Raw genomic sequence first — 19,306 nt, forward strand, 5'->3', positions numbered from 1 at the left:
TATCTTCTAGGGAAATTATTACACCATAATGGATGCTTTATACATAGTATTATCAGAATATCTATTTATTTATTTATTCAGACTAAGGCCGAAGTGGCCTGTGCAGTATATAAGAGTTTTTTTCATTCGGCTCGGTCCATGGCTACACGTTGCCAACCACGCAGTCTACGAAGGGTCCGCAAGTCATCTTCCACTTGATCGATCCACCTTGCCCGCTGCGCACCTCGCTTTCTTGTGCCCATCGGATCGTTGTCGAGAACCATTTCCAGCAGGCCCGGCCCACCGTAGTCGTCCGATTTTCGCGGTGTGAACGATGGATGGTTCTCCCAGCAGCTCATGCAACTCGTGGTTCATTCGCCTGCTCCACGTACCGTCCGCCATCTGCACCCCACCATAGATGGTACGCAGCACTTTCCTTTCGAAAACTCCAAGTGCGCGTTGGTCCTCCACGAGCATCGTCCAGGTCTCGTGTCCGTAGAGGACCACCGATTTAATGAGCGTTTTGTAGATAGTCAGTTTGGTACGGCGGCGAACTCTATTCGATCGGGGCGTCTTGCGGAGTCCAAAGTACGCACGATTTCCAGTCACTATGCGTCTCCGAATTTCTCTGCTGGTATCATTTTCGGCAGTCACCCGTGAGCCCAAGTACACAAATTCTTCTACCACCTCGATTTCGTCACCATCGATGCAAACTCGCGGTGGGTGGCTCACATTGTCTTCTTTTGAACCTCTTCCTATCATGTGCTTCGTCTTCGACAATCCCTGCCCTTCCTATTACCCCTTCCGAAGCGATGTTGAATAGCAGACACGAAAGACCATCACCTTGCCGTAACCGTCTGCGCGTTTCAAAGGGGCTCGAGAATGCCCCTGAAACTCGAACTACGCACATCACCCGATTCATCGTCGCCTTGATCAACCGTGTCAGTTTATCCGGAAATCCGTGTTCGTGCATAAGCTGCCATAGCTCGTCTCGATCGATTGTATCGTATGCGGCTTTGAAGTCGATGAATAGATGATGTGTGGGCACGTTGTATTCGCGGCATTTCTGCAATACTTGGCTAATGGCGAACACCTGATCCGTGGTGGAGCGTTCGCCCAGGAAACCCGCCTGGTACTGCCCCACGAACTCTCTTGCAATTGGTGTTAGTCGACGGCATAAAATTTGGGAGAGTATCTTGTAGGCGGCGTTCAGCAATGTGATTGCGCGGTAGTTGCTACAATCCAGCTTATCGCCCTTTTTGTAGATGGGATACACGATACCTTCCATCCACTGATTCAGTGCAGCGCTCTAGCCAGTGGAATCAGAATATCTACGACACTCCAAACTGTCCTTAAGTTTGGATTGTGATACTCCAAATAATCAATATGAAGATGTGTGATGTCTCCGTCATTTTTATAACTGGGATTAGCTCCTTGCGACATCATCATACCATTATAGATACATTTCATGACTATCAGAATACCTACTATACTTCCTTGAGTTCAGATCATGATACCCTAAATATTCAATAAAAAGATTTATGATATCCCCATCATCCTTATAAGATGGATTAGCTCCTAGATGTCCCTATCATACCATAATTGACACTTCACAGTATTATCAGAATATCTACGACACTCCAAACTGTCTTTGAGTTCAGATGTTGATATTGTAAATAATCAAAAAGAAGATATGCGATGCCCCCACTATTCTTATGAGTTGGATTAGCTTCTAAGAGCATCATTATTGGGCGCGAGTATTTTGATCACCTGCGCAGCACTGTTATTGTAGTTAGCCACTCTTTTTCGTATCGGTTACTGTTTTTGGCTATCAATTTGGTTGCGGTATTTTGTACCGATGACGTTTGACGTTTGGCGATTTATAAAATTGCAGCGCTATCACCGCGCTACCTAATTTGGTCACCTGTCAGTTGCGCTACTGTTATGGCAGCGCGTTTAGTAGCGACCGGTAAAGTTTCAAATGATGATACTGCGCTGTCAAACGACTAATACTCGCGCCCGTTAATCTTGCTCTAAGGGACAACAAGATACGATTATGAACACTTTATAGTTTTATCAGAATATCTGACACTCCAAACCGGCTTCAAGATCAGACCTTGATATGCTAAACAATCAACAAGAAGATATGCGATGTCCCTACATTTTTATAACTTAGATTAGCTTCTTGCGACATGGTCATACCTTATGAGTAGGATTAGCACCTAGGGACATCATCATACCATAATGGACACTTTACAGCATTATCAGAATATCTACGACACTCCAAATTCTCCTCAAGATCAGTTCTTGATATGCTAAATAATCAATAAGAAGATATATGTCCCACCATCCTTTTGAATTTGATCAGCTCCTAGGGACATCTTCACACCATAATGGACACTTTACAGTATTATACAAAATAATTAACAAGAAGGCATGCGTTGTCGTCAATATTCTCATACTAGAGTGAACTAGATGTTCTGTAAAGATTGTGACATATCTATGATAGATATATGACATCCCATGCTCTTATTTCAACTCAAAAGTATGACCAAGCCCGAACCAATAAAAAAAGCCCACAACCGAATTTCGCAGCCTTTTTGGAAAGTCATGAAAAAAAAATTTCGTGCTATAATTTTAATGTCAATCGTCATTGGATTAAATTTACTGGATAAATTCGTATTGGAAATCACTTTTCCAATAAAACCACTTCACGGCTCTTTCAAAAAGGTTAAAAGTGATGATTTTCACGTTAAAAAAATTGATTTGTTCATAGTACAAAGTAGAGGTGTCTACCTGGTTTGAGCACAAAACACATCATGTTTCTATGATTAACAAATGACAGCATCCAATTTCTGTCAAAAGATACATGGAGGAGCCCATAACCGAACCAACTCAACTTCTGTCAAAAGATACATGGAGGTGCCCATAACCGAACCAACCAACTACATACTCATGCAATGGCGGGCATAGAAAAGCTTTCAATTAATAACTGAGGTAACGCTAAGAGAATACTAAGGAAAAAAGCAGCCCAAGTTCCAGTTTGAATGTAGAGCCATTAAGGAAGAAAACGAAGACAAAAATCACTATAGCTAGCTGCTCAGTTTTATTTGCGCTTTTATTGATATCAATAAACCTCTCATCAGAGCATTAGTGATTAATTTAATTATGATTAATGAATAATGTGCTGCGAACAATACTCGGCGGTAAACAGGAGAACGGCAGTTACAGCTACGATCACGATCACGAGTTACACCAGGTGTATGAAGGAATGAATATTGTTAAGCTTATACAACACAGCAGACTGAGGTGGGCTGGACACGTTGTTTGTATGCTGAATGAGCGTCAAGCGAAAATAACATTCAGTGGATAAACCAAATGAGGCCGTAGGCTACGTGGAACAGCGCGTACACTTCAAGAGGACCTGAGGGCGCTGAACTTCAAGGCGACTGGAAGCGATTGGCTCAGGATTAATCATCCTTTGATTATTGTTATAGTGTTACTTAATAGAGAATATACACAAAATTCTTTATTTTGTATTAATGGAAAGTAAGTACATAAGCAGTATTAAGTAATTGATAACATAATTTCTTGTCGGATTTCATCAGCAGACACATCATCTTCATCATCATACAGATCAGCAATTTGATCGTTATCCATTTGTTCCCATTGTATATTAATTTCAGGTACATTAAACAGCTTTCTTAAGTTATGCAAAGCACAACACACATTCACGATTCTTGCCGCCTTCTCCGGTTTATAATGCAACTGACGAGCAGCCAATATACACCGAAATACATTTTTCATGACTCCTATAGTTCTTTCGATTATCATCCTTGTTTTTGAATGGATTCCGTTAAATTTTGTCCGTCTAGACGAAGTCGCCGTATTAGCAGACGTACGGAATGGGGTAATCAAATATGGTTTTAAAGGATACCCTGCATCACCTGAAAATAAACATAAGATCATACTTCCTCACTGTTTTAGACTACGCAATGCACAAAATGTGCTCACCCAAGAGCCATGAATTAATTTCTCCATTTTGGCGATCTTGACTCAACATAACATCCAAAGCACTATTGTTCCAAATGAAAGAGTCGTGATTAGCTCCAGGACTATTGGCATCCACATATCTAATCATTTGTTGATGATCACATACCTGAAAATAAGTAAAGTTTTATTTCAAATTATAACTTTCAAAGTATTAAAAACTTACAATCATTACGTTCAAGCTATGGAATCCTTTCCTATTGTAGTATAGATGCTGGACCTCGCTAACCGGCTTAAATATCCTAACGTGGGTACCGTCAACGCATCCGATAACACCTGGGAATCCAGTTTTCTCGTAGAAGGCACGTTTAATTTTGCACTTCTCCTCGTGTGACATCGGAAACCTTATTGCTTCTTGACAAATTTCGGTCTCAAATGCATCGATAACAGTTGACAATACCTTAGAAAAAGTGGGTTGTGCCAGTCCACTAAACAAATCGTTACCCACACCTTTTTGGTAACTTCCTTCAGCAAGGAATCTCAATGCTGCTGATAGTTTAATCATTGGATGCACAGATGAAAATTTGCAGGCTCCTCCTAATCTACCTTCCATTCTTTCCAGTAGATACCGGAAGAGTTCTTTCGAAACTCGAAAATATTCGATAAACCTAAAAGTAAAATGTGAAATGTTCTATAAAGTTTTGAATGACGTTGGTCCACCAGATATTTAAACTTACGAGGTTTGTGGTAAATCCATAGGATTGCTTATATCACGCAATCGCCGTCGCTCAAGACGCACCGATTGGAAATCGGGATACTCGGTTTCGTCCTCGTCATCACTATACCAAAACTCGAAGCAGCTCATTGCACTATTTCACGTTTTAATTACGAAAACTTTCTTTAAATACCTATAACTAAACTAAACGATTCTATACAAGTTGCGAGAGATGAGAATAATCAACACGAATTTTCTCTCCTTCTGTATGAAGAGGACCTAATATTAAAATTAAAATGACATTGTTATATCACGTAAAATTTGTTAAAAAATAATTAAAGGGTGTTCGGCAAATATAAATATGAATATCATTGACTTTATTTCTACTTTATTACACCGACATGTTTAAATATAACAGAAATATGGAAAAATATTCACGTCATCAAAAATTACTTAGGCTTAAATTATTAGATATACCCGTTTTTTCGCATATGACAGTTCCGCTGTTCACTCAGGTTCATTCTGCGCAAAATGAACTTCTCGTCTCATCCGAGTCGACATTGGGAATTGAGTGAAAATATTCACACGACCACGGAGCGATAATTGTCGTTTCGATTCACACGGCACGCAGAATAAGCACGATTGTATTTCAGGACATTAACCACGGATACATCATTATATGCTTCCGTTGTTGAAGTGTAGACGTGTTGTAAGCCATTTATTCCGTTACAAAAATATTGGTAGTGACATAAATAAATTTACCTGTTGGACTCACTTACTCCTTCAAACGGGGCAAGTGGGACCTATTCTGCTTTATACTGTCGAACGAAACTAATTTGAAGAATGTAGATATAATGTGCATGTAATTTCTGAGTCGTAGTATTTCAGATCATAGATGGAGGTTTATTGCTTGTCAGACTTTTGTTTTTTGCAAAAAGAAAGGTACATATTACAATGTTAGCAAATATAAAAACAAGACAACAGTCGGTTTACTGTTTCATTGGCTATTGTCTGGCTTTCTTTTAGCTTACTTTCTTACCAAATGCGTTAGATGGAAGAGATGAGCAAATCTTTGATCACTTTTCGAATGAATGTTTCTCTGTTTAGAACACAAATTATTACATAAATTAGAACATCAAAAGGAACTTTTTTTTTCAGGCGATGCGCAGTGTTGTAAATTTGTAATAGAACGAAATAGCCAATTTATGTCTTAAGCAATTTATTTATCTGAAAATCTGTTAATCTGATGCGGTGTTTAAAAATATCAAAACACAAGAAAAAAATTGTTGATCTATTGTAGAATAAATAGACTGTTTGCACTGTAAACGGAAAATTTCGCATAGTTATAACCATTGCTCTTTTCCATGAGGAAGATAATTTTCAGAAAGTAAAATACACATTTGGTAAATCAACTGTACACTACTTCTTATCAACGAAACCAACGATATCAACTGCATTTGATTCAGATCCATATGATATATGAGTGGCGAAGTTATTTTTCACTAGAAAACAATCTGAAAGCAGGTAAAATGACTTTATCGAAAATGTTTTTCAAATATGTCCCACTTGCCCCATGTATGTTAAAACTTAAGGGCAAGTAAAAATTCAGATTTTGGCTTTAATCAAAACTTTTAAATCGTTTTCGATGTCACACAATTATTTATTTGCTTAAAATATTTACTTTCCACATCAATGATGAATTTAGAAACGACTATTTTTTTGGAAATTCAATGAAATTAAATAAAAGTAACAGATTTTGCTGGTAGTTTAAAGTCATGATTAAACAGTACCATTAGTATGGTGCCGCAAATGGTTTTGATTCCAATTTTTTTGTGTCAGGTGAATTCGTTGATAATTCTGCTTCATCTTTCTAGAACATTGTTACCATTAAAAACGTTCACCGATTATTCGGCAGCCATAGTACCCACTTACCCCGTATTTTCACTTGCCCCGGGGTACCTTAATAAAAGAATTGGTGTGCGATGGAACATGATTTGGATGTGCAGAACAGTCTCAAGATTCGCCGTATTTTGTTCTGCTGTGTGCGGTCAAAAAGTTAATTAATTGGTGCGCGATCGATGCAGAACAGATTCGAGACTCACGTTATTTTGTTTTGCTTTGTACGGAAACACTACGCGTCATACGCGGAAGAATTAATGCGAGTATCACTTCAACATATTCCTACCCATTCCTTGATTGACCTGCATTCGGACTAGGGTGGTCGGTATCGGCTATTTTTGTCAAAAACCGGTATTCGGTATTTGATGGAGCCAATACCGGTAATACCGGTAGAATACCGGTTTTTGTGAAAATTTCAGGTAGTAAAATATAAACTTTTGATTTGGACTTTTGGATGAAAAACAATATTTGTTGACAAACTTCGAATGTTAAAATCATTGCTTGTTGAGCTGGGCATAGCGAAACTTAAGTTAACATTACATACTGAGCGATTCATCTCCCAATCCGCAATTGATTTTGTTAGCAATGTTGCCAACTACTGAGAATGCCCACTCTGGTTCAACCGAAGTAGGACGAATGGTTTCAAGACCGTCGAAAATCAGTGTCAAATATTTGCCCTTAATCCCTTCCGATTCATAGTAGGAGAATTCCTTAGGGATTGTATGCAAGGATCCTGGCGTCAACGTTTTTGCTACCAGCAACGCAAGTGTTTTGCTCTGCAACAGTCTCTTCACAAGTTGTTGTCCATTGTGGCATCTTCTTTGTAACAATCGTAAGGTATGGTCGTTGTCTCAGTTTCAACAATCGCATCAGGAATGATTATAGACGCTTCAAGATCCCATCCCTAGCAACACAATTCTGACTGATTTGGTTGCAGCAACTCCTATGTGACTTGATTTGGTTTCACATGAGTCACCGTAACTTGTTTATGACAAGTGTGCACACTTAACTCATTTCACCGTATTCGGTAAATTTTACCGAAATCTCAACAGCAGAACTGTTCGGTAATTTATTTTACAGATTTTTTGTAATTTTTTCCATTGTTCAACTGTCAAAATCACCGAAAATCAGTTAAATTATTTACCGAACAGTTCTGCTGTTGAGATTTCGGTAAAATTTTACCGAATTCGGCGATTTATTTTAAGTGTGTGCTGCTCGGGATACGCTTGCTTAATCAAAGTAGCTCTGGATGCCTCGAAGAAAATGCCAAAATGGATTGGAATCATTCCTTAAACGCATCGAAATATTGGCGGAAATTTCTGTGGCTTGATTTGATAATTGTTCCAACGTAAACTGGAACACCACGTCGGCTTTATATAGAGGGCAGACCTCACAGAGCAGTAGTTCTACAACAGCTTGAACAGATTTGAGGGCTTGAATAATTTCAGTGTGCCCTGGCATCAGTCACTAATTAAAATTCTTTTTCGAATTCAGAACGAACATATTTTTGCAGAAAATCGTTTTCACAGTTGAATTCCGGTAAAGAGCTACTACGGCTCGTACCTTTTTCACAATTTCATACATCGCGGGAAAATTCTGGACGATATCAACAATGTTCTTTGAAAACAAAGTCATTCGCAGTTTGACAAATGACTAAGAGAATGAAGCAACTGGTATGATTAATTACGATGTTGATCGATTTTTGTTGTAGCGTAAACATCGTCAATGATGATTATTTGGGCAAAGTTACTCATGCGCGCATTTAATTGTTGTATTTTCGCTCGATGAGTCTTTACTGCTTGTCCCATCTATGCTGGATTTCCTGTTTAAGGACATAGTTGGAAGAGTACCACGATGGCAGTCAATATGGCACCGGACCTTCCACGGGTCAACCCCACACCTCCCGCACTCCTCTCCCATCAACATTCGGATGCATCGAACAGCATCGAACAAAAGTCTAATATTGAAATTACTAACCTGCTCACAGCATATTTATTCACTTCCCGTGATAATGAACATGTTAATCCAAAGAGTCCTGTGTATTTCGGCTCGAATATTATCACAAATCAGCAGTTTCCTGCCAATTTAATAGCCGTTCGCGATTTGGTGGGTTTATCACTGCACTTCACTTCTTCTCAAAGGGCATGGAAAAAATCAAGTTTTTACTCACTTCTCCGCACATGAGCAGCCCGAAATGTTGATGGAATGCAAATTAAACATCACTTTTCGAAATCAGTCACTCGTCCGAAAAAAACGATTAAAAACTGATCGCGGAGCGAATGTAAACACCGCGGTGCACCGGCACCGGCAGCAGCAAACTAATAAGTAGGGTGGTTCAAAAAATAATTTTGCTCCGCCACGCTCAGTAGATTATGATTTATAATTTGGGTGTCATCCAATGGTTTGGGCTGGTTTGAATAGAGGCTTACCGTGCACAAGTCGTTTTAGTTTGTATGACAGTTGATATAGCGAGGTTGAATTTTACATTATTCTGATTCTGGCACTCCGTCATTGGGCGCTAGCCCAACTCCATAGACAATCCATATTGAATGGTTGTTCCAATAGTTAGGAGTCGATTTTAATTGAGGTTGCAAATCTTTCGCATGATAATTAGGCTTCTCATAAGGCATCAGTGAAACGTGCAATTCAACAAAATACCCAGAATTTGTCAGTGATATCTATCGCATCAGGGGCAAATACTTCTAGTCTAGTCTAGTATACACTATCGCACCAAGGGGCAGATGCTTCATACAAAAAGTGTGACATAAGGGTGAGTGGGGTATAAAATGCTATATTTGCGATACGTAATCAATGGATCTTTCCTGCGGTGCGATTTTCGTTCAGTGAAGTCTCTGGAATGTTGCTTTCAGCTATGTGGGTTCTCTTTTCACCAGCTTTTTGAGGGGAGGCGCCGTAGCCAGTGTAATAAAAGGTTTAGTTTCCCATCCCATACATATTTTCATACAAACTTGAACCGGCTTGCGCTCAACCAGTTTTTGTTCAAATCGGTTTTTTGAGGATTCTCGGAGCATTGGACGGAATCGAGTGAGCGTAGTGGAGCTGGGTCGTTTTTTGAACCACCCTACTAATATTCTTTGTTATTTTATAAATACGACACCAACACTACTACAATATATGACAGTTTTTATTGTACCAATACTTTCAAAGCTTTGTTTTGGTACTCAACCCACCTTCACCTTAAATGGGAGAGATATGTGATTACAGGCAGTTGAGCTGATATAAGTAGGTGAAAAAATGGTCGAGATTTTTTATACTGTCAGGAAAATTTGAAATACCGAAAATACCGGTTTTTTCCGTCTCTAATAGCGGTATTTTCGGTACCCAAATTTGGCCGGTAATACCGGTTAGACCACCCTAATTCGGACACGGCCGGCACCGGTATTACTTGGCTACTTGGTTACATCTGTTGGTTCTCTTAAGGTCACTCCTGACAGAATCCAAGTTTCAAAGTGCTCGCGTTTTCGGGGGCACACCACTCGATACGGAGGCGGCGGACAACTGTCATTTTTGTTGATTCAGCTTTGCTGCGTCGCAGCATTCGTGAAAAAATAAAAATGACTGTTGTGCGTTGCTTCCGTATCAAGTGGTGTGCCCCTGAAAACGCGAGCACTTTGAAACTTGGATTCTGTCAGAGGACCTTAATTACAGCTGGCCTAGCAGTAACGGAGTAACAACCGTGGACAGTCAATCATGCTTATTAGATTGATCAAAATGTTTTATTTTTTGCTTCCTATGATTAAACGATGGTACTAGTTGTTATAATAATCCACCCTAATATTCAGTTAATTTGGTTGTAATTTGACTGAGCACGTGCGGTTTGATGTTTGTATGAAAACCATGAAAACAGTAACTTTTGAGAAAACCATTTTGCAACGTTGCTCACTAAGCTCTAAAAACATATGAGTACGTTGGCAGCATAGGAAATTTAGCAAGTGAACAAATCGTCAATGTGTTGTTGCGCAATACATAATTTGATGCTTGCAAGACAAGTTTTTAAGGAAATACTAAGTCGTGGGAAATTCAATTGAGCACGTAGAAGAAAAACATATCAATAATGAGAATTTTTGTTTTCCTCATAATCGCTTCGCAACAACAACTATCTTACAGATTAGGATATATTCTATGAAATCTTCGGGTTGGTTATATTTAAATATTTAATTATCGAATCTCGAAGCGAAGGGCTTTGAAATTATTGGTTTTGCAGATGACATAGTAATTATAGTTCGAGGAAAATATGAGCATATAATTAGAGACAGACTTCAATCTGCTCTCAACCTAACTGTACGATGGTGTGAGAATGAAGGGCTTAGCATAAACGCTCAAAAAACTACTATAATTCCATTTACACGTAGAAGAAGTATTAGAGTTCCAGATATATATTTAAAGGGCATCAGGTTAGAACTTTCTCTAAAAGTGAAATATCTGGGAGTACTTTTAGATAGCAAACTAAATTGGAACTCTCACATAGATCTTTTAATCAGTAAAGCTACAAATGCTTTATGGATAAGTAAAAGAACCATTGGCAACACATGGGGACTGAAGCCTAAAATGATTCACTGGATCTACACATCTATAGTAAGACCTCGAATAATATATGCTTCACTAGTCTGGTGGCCAAAAACAAAAGTGAAATATATTCAGAAGAAATTAGGAAAACTTCAGAGAATTGCTACTATGTCCATCACAGGAGCTAGGCGTAGTACGCCTTCTAATGCACTTGATGCAATATTGAATCTATTACCTTTACATTCGTTTATACAATTAGAAGCTGAGAAAAGTGCACTAAAATTAAAGAGAACAATAACGTTCTTCGAAGGAGATCTTGGGGATCATCTCAGTATACTTCAGGAAATTAAAATAAATTCATTATTTAATCATAAAGACTGGATGAATACGAAATACAACTTTGAACGACTATTCAATGTGACGGAGCCTAGTCGCACTGAGTGGGAATCAGAGGGACCTAGTATTCAACCAGGCTCAGTCATATTTTATACAGATGGATCAAAATTAAATAATAGTGTAGGAGCTGGCCTAACAGGCCCTGGAGTAAATATATCTGTTTCAATGGGTAAATGGCCAACCGTGTTTCAAGCAGAAATACAGGCAATTATTGAGTGCACTACCGTTTGCTTACGACGTAACTACAGATATGCAAATATATGTATTTTTCTGACAGTTTAGCTGCGCTAAAAGCGCTGAAATCAGTGACTTGCTCATCAAGATTAGTTTGGGAATGCATTCAATCACTCCAACAGGTGGCTCAAAATAATACATTGAATTTATTTTGGGTTCCTGGGCACTGTGGAATTGAAGGTAATGAAAAAGCTGACTTGTTAGCAAGAGAAGGATCTTCCAAACTATTTGTCGGTCCAGAACCATTCTGTGGAATTTCGGAATGTACTCTTAAAATGGAACTAAAGAACTGGGAAAAATTGAAAATAAATGAAATCTGGAATAATACAAGGACAGCACGACAATCAAGGAGATTCATAACTCCAAATGCAACAATAACTAAAAAGGTTTTGAGCTTATCAAAAAAAGACTTATGTACATTCAGTGGGCTAATAACAGGCCACTGTACCAGTAAATACTATTTAAAACAACTTGGGGAGCTGGAAGACGATATCTGTCGTTTCTGTAACTTTGAGATTGAAACTTCGGAACATTTACTTTGTGATTGTACAGCACTTTTTCATAGAAGAAGAAACATTTTTGAGAAGGGTTTTATTGAACCCTCGGATGTTTGGATAACTTCTCCCAACAAGACAATAAACTTCATTCGTTTAATTATACCTTACTGGGATAATAATCATAGTCAGTAAGTTCAAATCACTCTTCAATAGTGTTTTAGACTATCTGACTTCTACTATACATTAAAAAGGGGCCCGCCACAATAGATCAAATATCTGGTCGCAGTGGATATTGTACCCGACAGGAAAGAAAAAAAAAAAAAAAAATATTTAATGGGCCGATTTCTATAGTATGTAATTCCTATACAAACTTCAAACTGCTCGTGCTCAGTCAAATTACAACCAATTCAGTTAAAAAGTTCCTTGAAACAGCAAATGTTAACGTTCAAGCATAGGGGAGCGAAAAAGTCAAAATTTGAATCACTCTAAGTTCAGGCATTTGATTACCTACGTCACTGGCAAGGCGCTAGACTTTACTAAGGGCGCAGATCAGCGTTGCGTGCCACTAGTTGTCTCTTTTACCACAGACAAACAGACGTAACAGCTAGAACAATTTGTTTTAAAATCCATCGACCAGCTATTTTACCACCACCTGACGTGCATGTTGTACGAAACAAAGTTTCGTACGACAATGTCAACAGAAGGCGCTAGTGTCAGGTGTCAAATACAAGGGTATACGATGCGCGCGCCCCTGGATGTGAAATTCGTAAGCAGTTGAATTTAAAATGACCGTTGAGCTCATGGTCGATGGGAATTTCCTCAGTGTTACGTCTGTTTGTCTGTGCTTTTACTCTCCCGCTGATCTTATGCAACGCAAATAGTGACGTCACTGGCTCAATCGACGTCACTATATGATTTTTTTTGGGATTTTAAAAACATTTTTTTATTTTTTATTTTTTTTTATTTTAATACTAGCACACCCGACGAACTTCGTTTCGCCTAAAATTGATTTATTCTCTGAGTTATGAAGAAATTGGTGTTTCATTTGTATGGGAGCCCCCTTTTCAAAGGTGGGAGGGGTCTCGAACCATCTCAAGAACCTTCCCCGGCCCCATAAACCTTTGCATACAAATTTTCACGCCGATCTGTTCAGTAGTTTCCGAGTCCATAAGGGTCAGACAGACAGAAATTCATTTTTATGTATATAGAAGAAGAAGAAGATAGATTAAGATTTATTTTATATCATCATTATGAATCTTTTTTGACCGCAGTTTCTTCTGAAGCCCGTAGTAGGCTCGACTTCCACAGATGATATGCCGACTAACACTGTTATCAGCCGTTCGCAAGGATTCAAGGTAGACGAATTCCTCGACCACCTCGAAGGTATCCCCGTCTATCGTAACACTGCTTCCCAGGCCCTGTCGCGCTCGGTTTCACCCACATGCATGTACTTTATCTTCGACACATTCACCACCGCACCAGTCCAACTTTTGTTGCTTCATAGAGTTCTCTCATATTTAAGTTTAAATTAATCACTCTTACCATACTAGTATTCATTAGCTTGTTAAGTTTCAGTACAGTGGGCAGTGTTGGTAAAATCACTCATAAATCTCAATCAACGAGCGCTCCCTTGCGAACGAAATCGTCTGCGATTTTAAAGGAATGCATCACGCTTGAATTTTTCATGCTAAAACGCATCATTTCACTCATTTTCCAAAAAATCATTTTGGTTTGAAAACGTATTTGAAATCAATTTGAGGGTTATTTATTGCTTATACATAAAAGAGTGTCAAATATTTTATGCGACAAACCAAAATTCAGTGTTTTTAACGAAGGAGAACAAAAGAAAACCTACGATGATTCAAATGGATGATTCAACTCATCCATGAGTTTTTAGGTGCTGAGTTGGGTGCGTTTCAACTCACGCTTGATTTGAATCATCCATGAGTTTTGAGATTTTGAGTTTTTACCAACACTGACAGTGGGAACTACGCGTTGTTAACAATATATAACCAGCTACAATTAGATTGATCCGTTCTCAACAAGCAAGGACGGCCTGAATTCCTGGAATCATGAACTATGTTCCAATTTCGGGGAACATATTTTTTCCAAGATGCAGTATAATATATTGGCGTGGATATTATCTGGCTTTAGGGTAAAAGTCGCAAAAAAGTATAATATTATATCCATTTTTACAGCTAAACAATGACCGCATTATCATGTAACGTTGCCAATGTTCATTTGGCTACTGTGTACATACCCGTTCAAACAGGAATTCCTATTTGATATTAAAACAATAAACTTCTACGTCTTCGATCGTCAAGAACCGCCGCCGCACCGCCACACAGACCCTAAGCGGACGTAATTCGTGCGAGTGAATTTAATAGCAATATCGTTTTACGTTCCCCCGAAGACGACGAACCGCGTATGTGTACACATAGGATGATTTAGCATGTGTACCGAGCCAAACATGTGCTCTCTGTGTCAGGAAGTGTAAGACAATCGAGAGGAAGCTTCTACCAGCGCGCTGGTTGAGACGGCGACGACGGTTTGCAGGAAGCAGAACGCGAAGGAGGTCGTAATCTGTGTCAAATATGTAGATCGTATATTGAGTTGTAATCGAATATGTTACGATATCATGTTCCCCCCTTGGCGTTACGCTGCGGAGGACTGACGGCACACAAAACGGCAGCCAGCAAGTTAACCGATGATGTGGGGAAAGCTTTCTTCCTGCGGAGGTTAAACGTCGAAGTGAAAAGTCATTTTTCGGTGCTGTTTTTTCGTGTTCTCGCTTCGGGGAAGGATATCGATTTCCCATATGATGCGTAATAGAGGTTTATCCATCTTACGACATTTTATATGGGCATTTACACAAATGCGCTGAAATCGACACCGATGTGAACAATATTTAAATGCATCGATTTTTGATCCCTCAAATCGATTTCACTGGGAAATTTTCCGACTTGTGACAATAATCCGTATCGCAAAATAGGTTAGACAAATTGTACAGATTTCATCTAATCTCTGCAATTCGAAGTATGATGTTGTAATGCGTTGCTCATAACAATGTAATAAAGATAGCAAACAGTAATCATGTAATTATTGGTTGCCTTTATAGACAGAAACTGTACGTGGAGAAAGAAATTTTGTTTTGTTTTCATTTCTCCTAATCATAGCGCTATCATTGGGCTATCATGTTGTAAGAATCTCCTGTTTCATAAAGCATTGGGGAAAGTTGGTAAGATGGACACTGCGGGAAAAAATACTATGCATGAAATTGATGAGCATTAAAATACAATGACCATCGGGCGATAAGAAAAATTTCGTTTGATATTGTACAAAAAACATATACCTTCTTGCAAGATAGGGACATTTTTTTTGAACCGATAACAATGTAAAAAAGATCGCAAATCTAACGTATGTAGATCACTTAAAGTGTAAAATATGTTCCATTCTGATTCAATTTGCAAACACATACATTTTCTACACAAAAATTCTTTAAAGTTCATGAATTGTGATAATAAGCTCTCCTGATAAGCACATAATAATCCTATTTTACTAATTGCAAATAATAGAACCTAAGATCACATAAAAATAAAAGAAAAATGAAAATGGAACTCAAACATAGAAACATTTCATGTAGGTGGTTCGCCTATGCCTACTTCCTCCTGGTAGGATCAGTTCGTCGTTGGACCGACTGGATAAATAGGCCCATTCTTGCAACGAGTAGTAAGTGGAAAAAAAAATTTGCTCTCGATAATAAACTCTGTCCTGCTGTATCGCTTGCCTTCATTACTTTCAGCTGATGCTGCTGTAGTAAGTAGGTACCTGCCATATAGCTGACGTTGTTGGTTCGCGAACCAAAAGCAAATTGTACGGTAGATTTGGTTACATGGCGATAGTGATACAACGAAGATGGTCCGGCTGCGAATAAACGTTTTCTGTTACATAGTTCGGGTAGTGGTGAGGGGAGCAGGTCACTTACAATGGAACACACGTGCGTGCTTAATTGAGATTGGTATCGGAGTTCGGTAATTTTCCTTCTGGTGTCTTCATTAGAAACCAGTCCATGTTGAAATAGCTACGACGAAGGTGTTTTTTTCTGTTTGGTCCTAAGAATGGAAAGATGTGCATGCTTCGGAAAACCGGAGGAATAATTTTCCAGTGTTTCTGAAAAAAAATATTGGAAAAATTCACTTGGAAATTACTTGATGAAAAAAACCATTGTTGCAACTCAATTTTCACTGCATGCTACAATTTTCTTACTCCAATTCCAATTTCTTATGCCAAATTCTAGAAATGCTGAGAACTTATTCAGAAGGTTTCTTGGAGGAATTCCTTGCTGAATTTCTAAAGGTATTCCTAGTAGAATTAAACAGGTCCAGGGGTCTCCAAAAGCCTTGCGAACAAAAGCGTCAGATTTCCAATCCGATGGGAAACATTCTCGACTCCCTGGGCGGGCATAGTGTATCCATTGTACTTGCCACACAAGCAGTGTTGGTAAAATCATGCTCAAATCTCACTCACCGAAGCCTCATGAACGAGCTGCCTCGCTTGCGATTCTGAATGGAGAACATCGCGCATGAGTTTTTCACGTAGAATCGCATCGTTTAGCTTATTAGCCGAAAAATGATTTCGCTCCCAAAAGTGTCAATTTATGTTTAAGTATGGATTTGTTATCCATTGTTTCGAGCAAAGAAAGTTATTCCGATGAATTTAACGAAGGAGAACACGCAAAAATCATCCAATGATGCAAATCGCGAGTCGAATTCTCTGGCGATTCTCTGGCCCATGAGTCGGGTGAGGCTTGCCTCACGCTTGAATCGTGGATGAGATTTGAGAATTTGAGTTTTTACCAACACTGCACATAAGGTCTGTACTCATGCAATGACGGGCTTGGAAAAGCTTTTAATTAATAACTGAGGAAATGCTAATAGAATACTAAGTTGGATAGCGGGCCCATTTGGAATGTAAAGCCATTGAATAAGAAGAAGTAGGAATTTGTGAAAAAACTTTTGGATGAATTTGGATAGAATAATTCCGATAAAAATTGTTTCGGAAATTCCCCTATCCAATTTACTTACTTACTTATGGATCCTGTACATCTCCTGCGGTGCAAAGGGCCGACTTGAAAGATCTCCATCTTGAGCGTTTTCCGGCTATCGCTTTAACCTGTTGCCAGGTTAGATTTCGGTCGACTTCTTTTATTTCTTTATTGAGGCTTCGCCGCCATAAGCCTCTAGGTATGCCTCTGCTGCGATGTTCCGCTGGGTTCCAGTCTAATGCTTGTTTACAGATTTCGTTTCCGCCCCTACGTTGAGTGTGGTCGATCCAGCCCCACTTTCGATCCCGAATTTCTGTTGCTATCGGCCTCTGGTGACAACGACGATGGAGCTCGTTGTTTGAGATCCAGTTGTGAGGCCACCAGGCCCGAATTATATACCGCAGGCATCTGTTAATGAACACCTGCAGCCGTTGAGTGCTCTCCACTGATACACACCATGTTTCGCTAGCGTATAACAGCACAGATTTCACGTTAGAGTTGAAAATTCGTATTTTGGTGCGTTCTGCCTGTTTTTCCAGATATCTGCCTGTTTTTCCAGATATTTCTTAAACTCGCAAAGGCAGCCTTGCTTTCTTGACGCCATTTGGCTACCAAGATATTTGAAGCTTTCAACATTCTCCACTGGTTGCCCAGCTACTGTGAAACTGGAAGTAGTCACCGTGTTTACATCCAACGATTTGGTTTTGTTGACGTTGATGACTAAACCTACCGAGGAGGAGCGCTCGGCAAGGTCGTTGAGCTTACTCTGCATATCTGTCGTTTAGGTGCTCCATGGTTAAAGGCTGCTCCTTTCAAGAGGCTCGGAAGCCTCCTTTCAAGAGGCTCGGAAGCCTCCTTTCAAGAGGCTCGGAAGCCTCCTTTCAAGAGGCTCGGAAGCCTCCTTTCAAGAGGCTCGGAAGCCTCCTTTCAAGAGGCTCGGAAGCCTCCTTTCAAGAGGCTCAGAAGCCTCCTTTCAAGAGGCCTCAGAAGCCTCCTTTCAAGAGCTCAGGCCTCCTTTCAAGAGGCTCAGAAGCCTCCTTTCAAGAGGCTCAGGAAGCCTCCTTTCAAGAGGCTCAGAAGCCTCCTTTCAAGAGGCTCAGAGCCTCCTTTCAAGAGGCTCAAGCCTCCTTCAAGAGGCCTCAGGAAGCCTCCTTTCAAGAGGCTCAAGCCTCCTTTCAAGAGGCTCAGGAAGCCTCCTTTCAAGAGGCTCAAGCCTCCTTTCAAGAGGCTCAGGCCTCCTTTCAAGAGGCTCAGAAGCCTCCTTTCAAGAGGCTCAGAAGCCTCCTTTCAAGAGGCTCAGGCCTCCTTTCAAGAGGCTCAGAGCCTCCTTTCAAGAGGCTCAGAAGCCTCCTTCAAGAGGCTCAGGCCTCCTTTCAAGAGGCTCAGAAGCCTCCTTTCAAGAGGCTCAGGCCTCCTTCAAGAGGCTCAGAAGCCTCCTTTCAAGAGGCTCAGAAGCCTCCTTTCAGAGAGCTCAGGCCTCCTTTCAAGAGGCTCGAAGCCTCCCTTTCAAGAGGCCTCAAGCCTCCTTCAAGAGGGCTCAGAGCCTCCTTTCAAGAGGCTCAGAAGCCTCCTTTCAAGAGGCTCAGAGCCTCCTTTCAAGAGGCTCAGAAGCCTCCTTTCAAGAGCTCCAGAGCCTCCTTTCAAGAGGCTCAGAAGCCTCCTTTCCAAGAGGCCTCAGGAAGCCTCCTTTCAAGAGGCTCAAGCCTCCTTTCAAGAGGCTCAGAAGCCTCCTTTCAAGAGGCCCAGCCTCCTTTCAAGCTCAGAAGCCTCCTTTCAAGAGGCTCAAGCCTCCTTTCAAGAGGCTCAGGAAGCCTCCTTTCAAGAGGCTCAAGCCTCCTTTCAAGAGGCTCAGAAGCCTCCTTTCAAGAGGCCTCAGGAAGCCTCCTTCAAGAGGCTCAGAGCCTCCTTTCAAGAGGCCTCAAGCCTCCTTCAAGAGGCCTCAAAGCCTCCTTCCAAGAGGCCTCGGAAGCCTCCTTCAAGAGGCCCAGCCTCCTTCAAGAGGCCTCAGAAGCCTCCTTTCAAGAG

General features: G+C 40.1%; 1 protein-coding gene across 2 annotated transcripts; it reads right to left on the minus strand.

Annotated features, from left to right (window-relative positions):
- Positions 1–1,231: 1,231 nt before the first annotated feature.
- On the minus strand, positions 1,232–5,322 carry LOC134204574 (putative nuclease HARBI1). Of its 2 annotated transcripts, none has more exons than XM_062679381.1 (4): positions 4,769–5,322; positions 4,196–4,637; positions 3,994–4,138; positions 1,232–3,926 (listed from the first exon to the last, which is right to left on the minus strand). In XM_062679381.1, exons 1-4 carry the CDS (start codon positions 4,804–4,806, stop codon positions 3,547–3,549), a joined length of 1,005 nt encoding a protein of 334 aa, XP_062535365.1. In that variant the 5' UTR covers positions 4,807–5,322; the 3' UTR covers positions 1,232–3,546. The 2 variants fall into 2 exon arrangements, with proteins under 2 accessions (XP_062535365.1, XP_062535364.1); XM_062679380.1 differs by having other exon boundaries at positions 4,707–5,322.
- Positions 5,323–19,306: the final 13,984 nt, after the last annotated feature.

The sequence above is a fragment of the Armigeres subalbatus genome, unplaced genomic scaffold, assembly GCF_024139115.2.
Source record: "Armigeres subalbatus isolate Guangzhou_Male unplaced genomic scaffold, GZ_Asu_2 Contig717, whole genome shotgun sequence".
In the NCBI taxonomy this organism is placed as follows: domain Eukaryota; kingdom Metazoa; phylum Arthropoda; class Insecta; order Diptera; family Culicidae; genus Armigeres; species Armigeres subalbatus.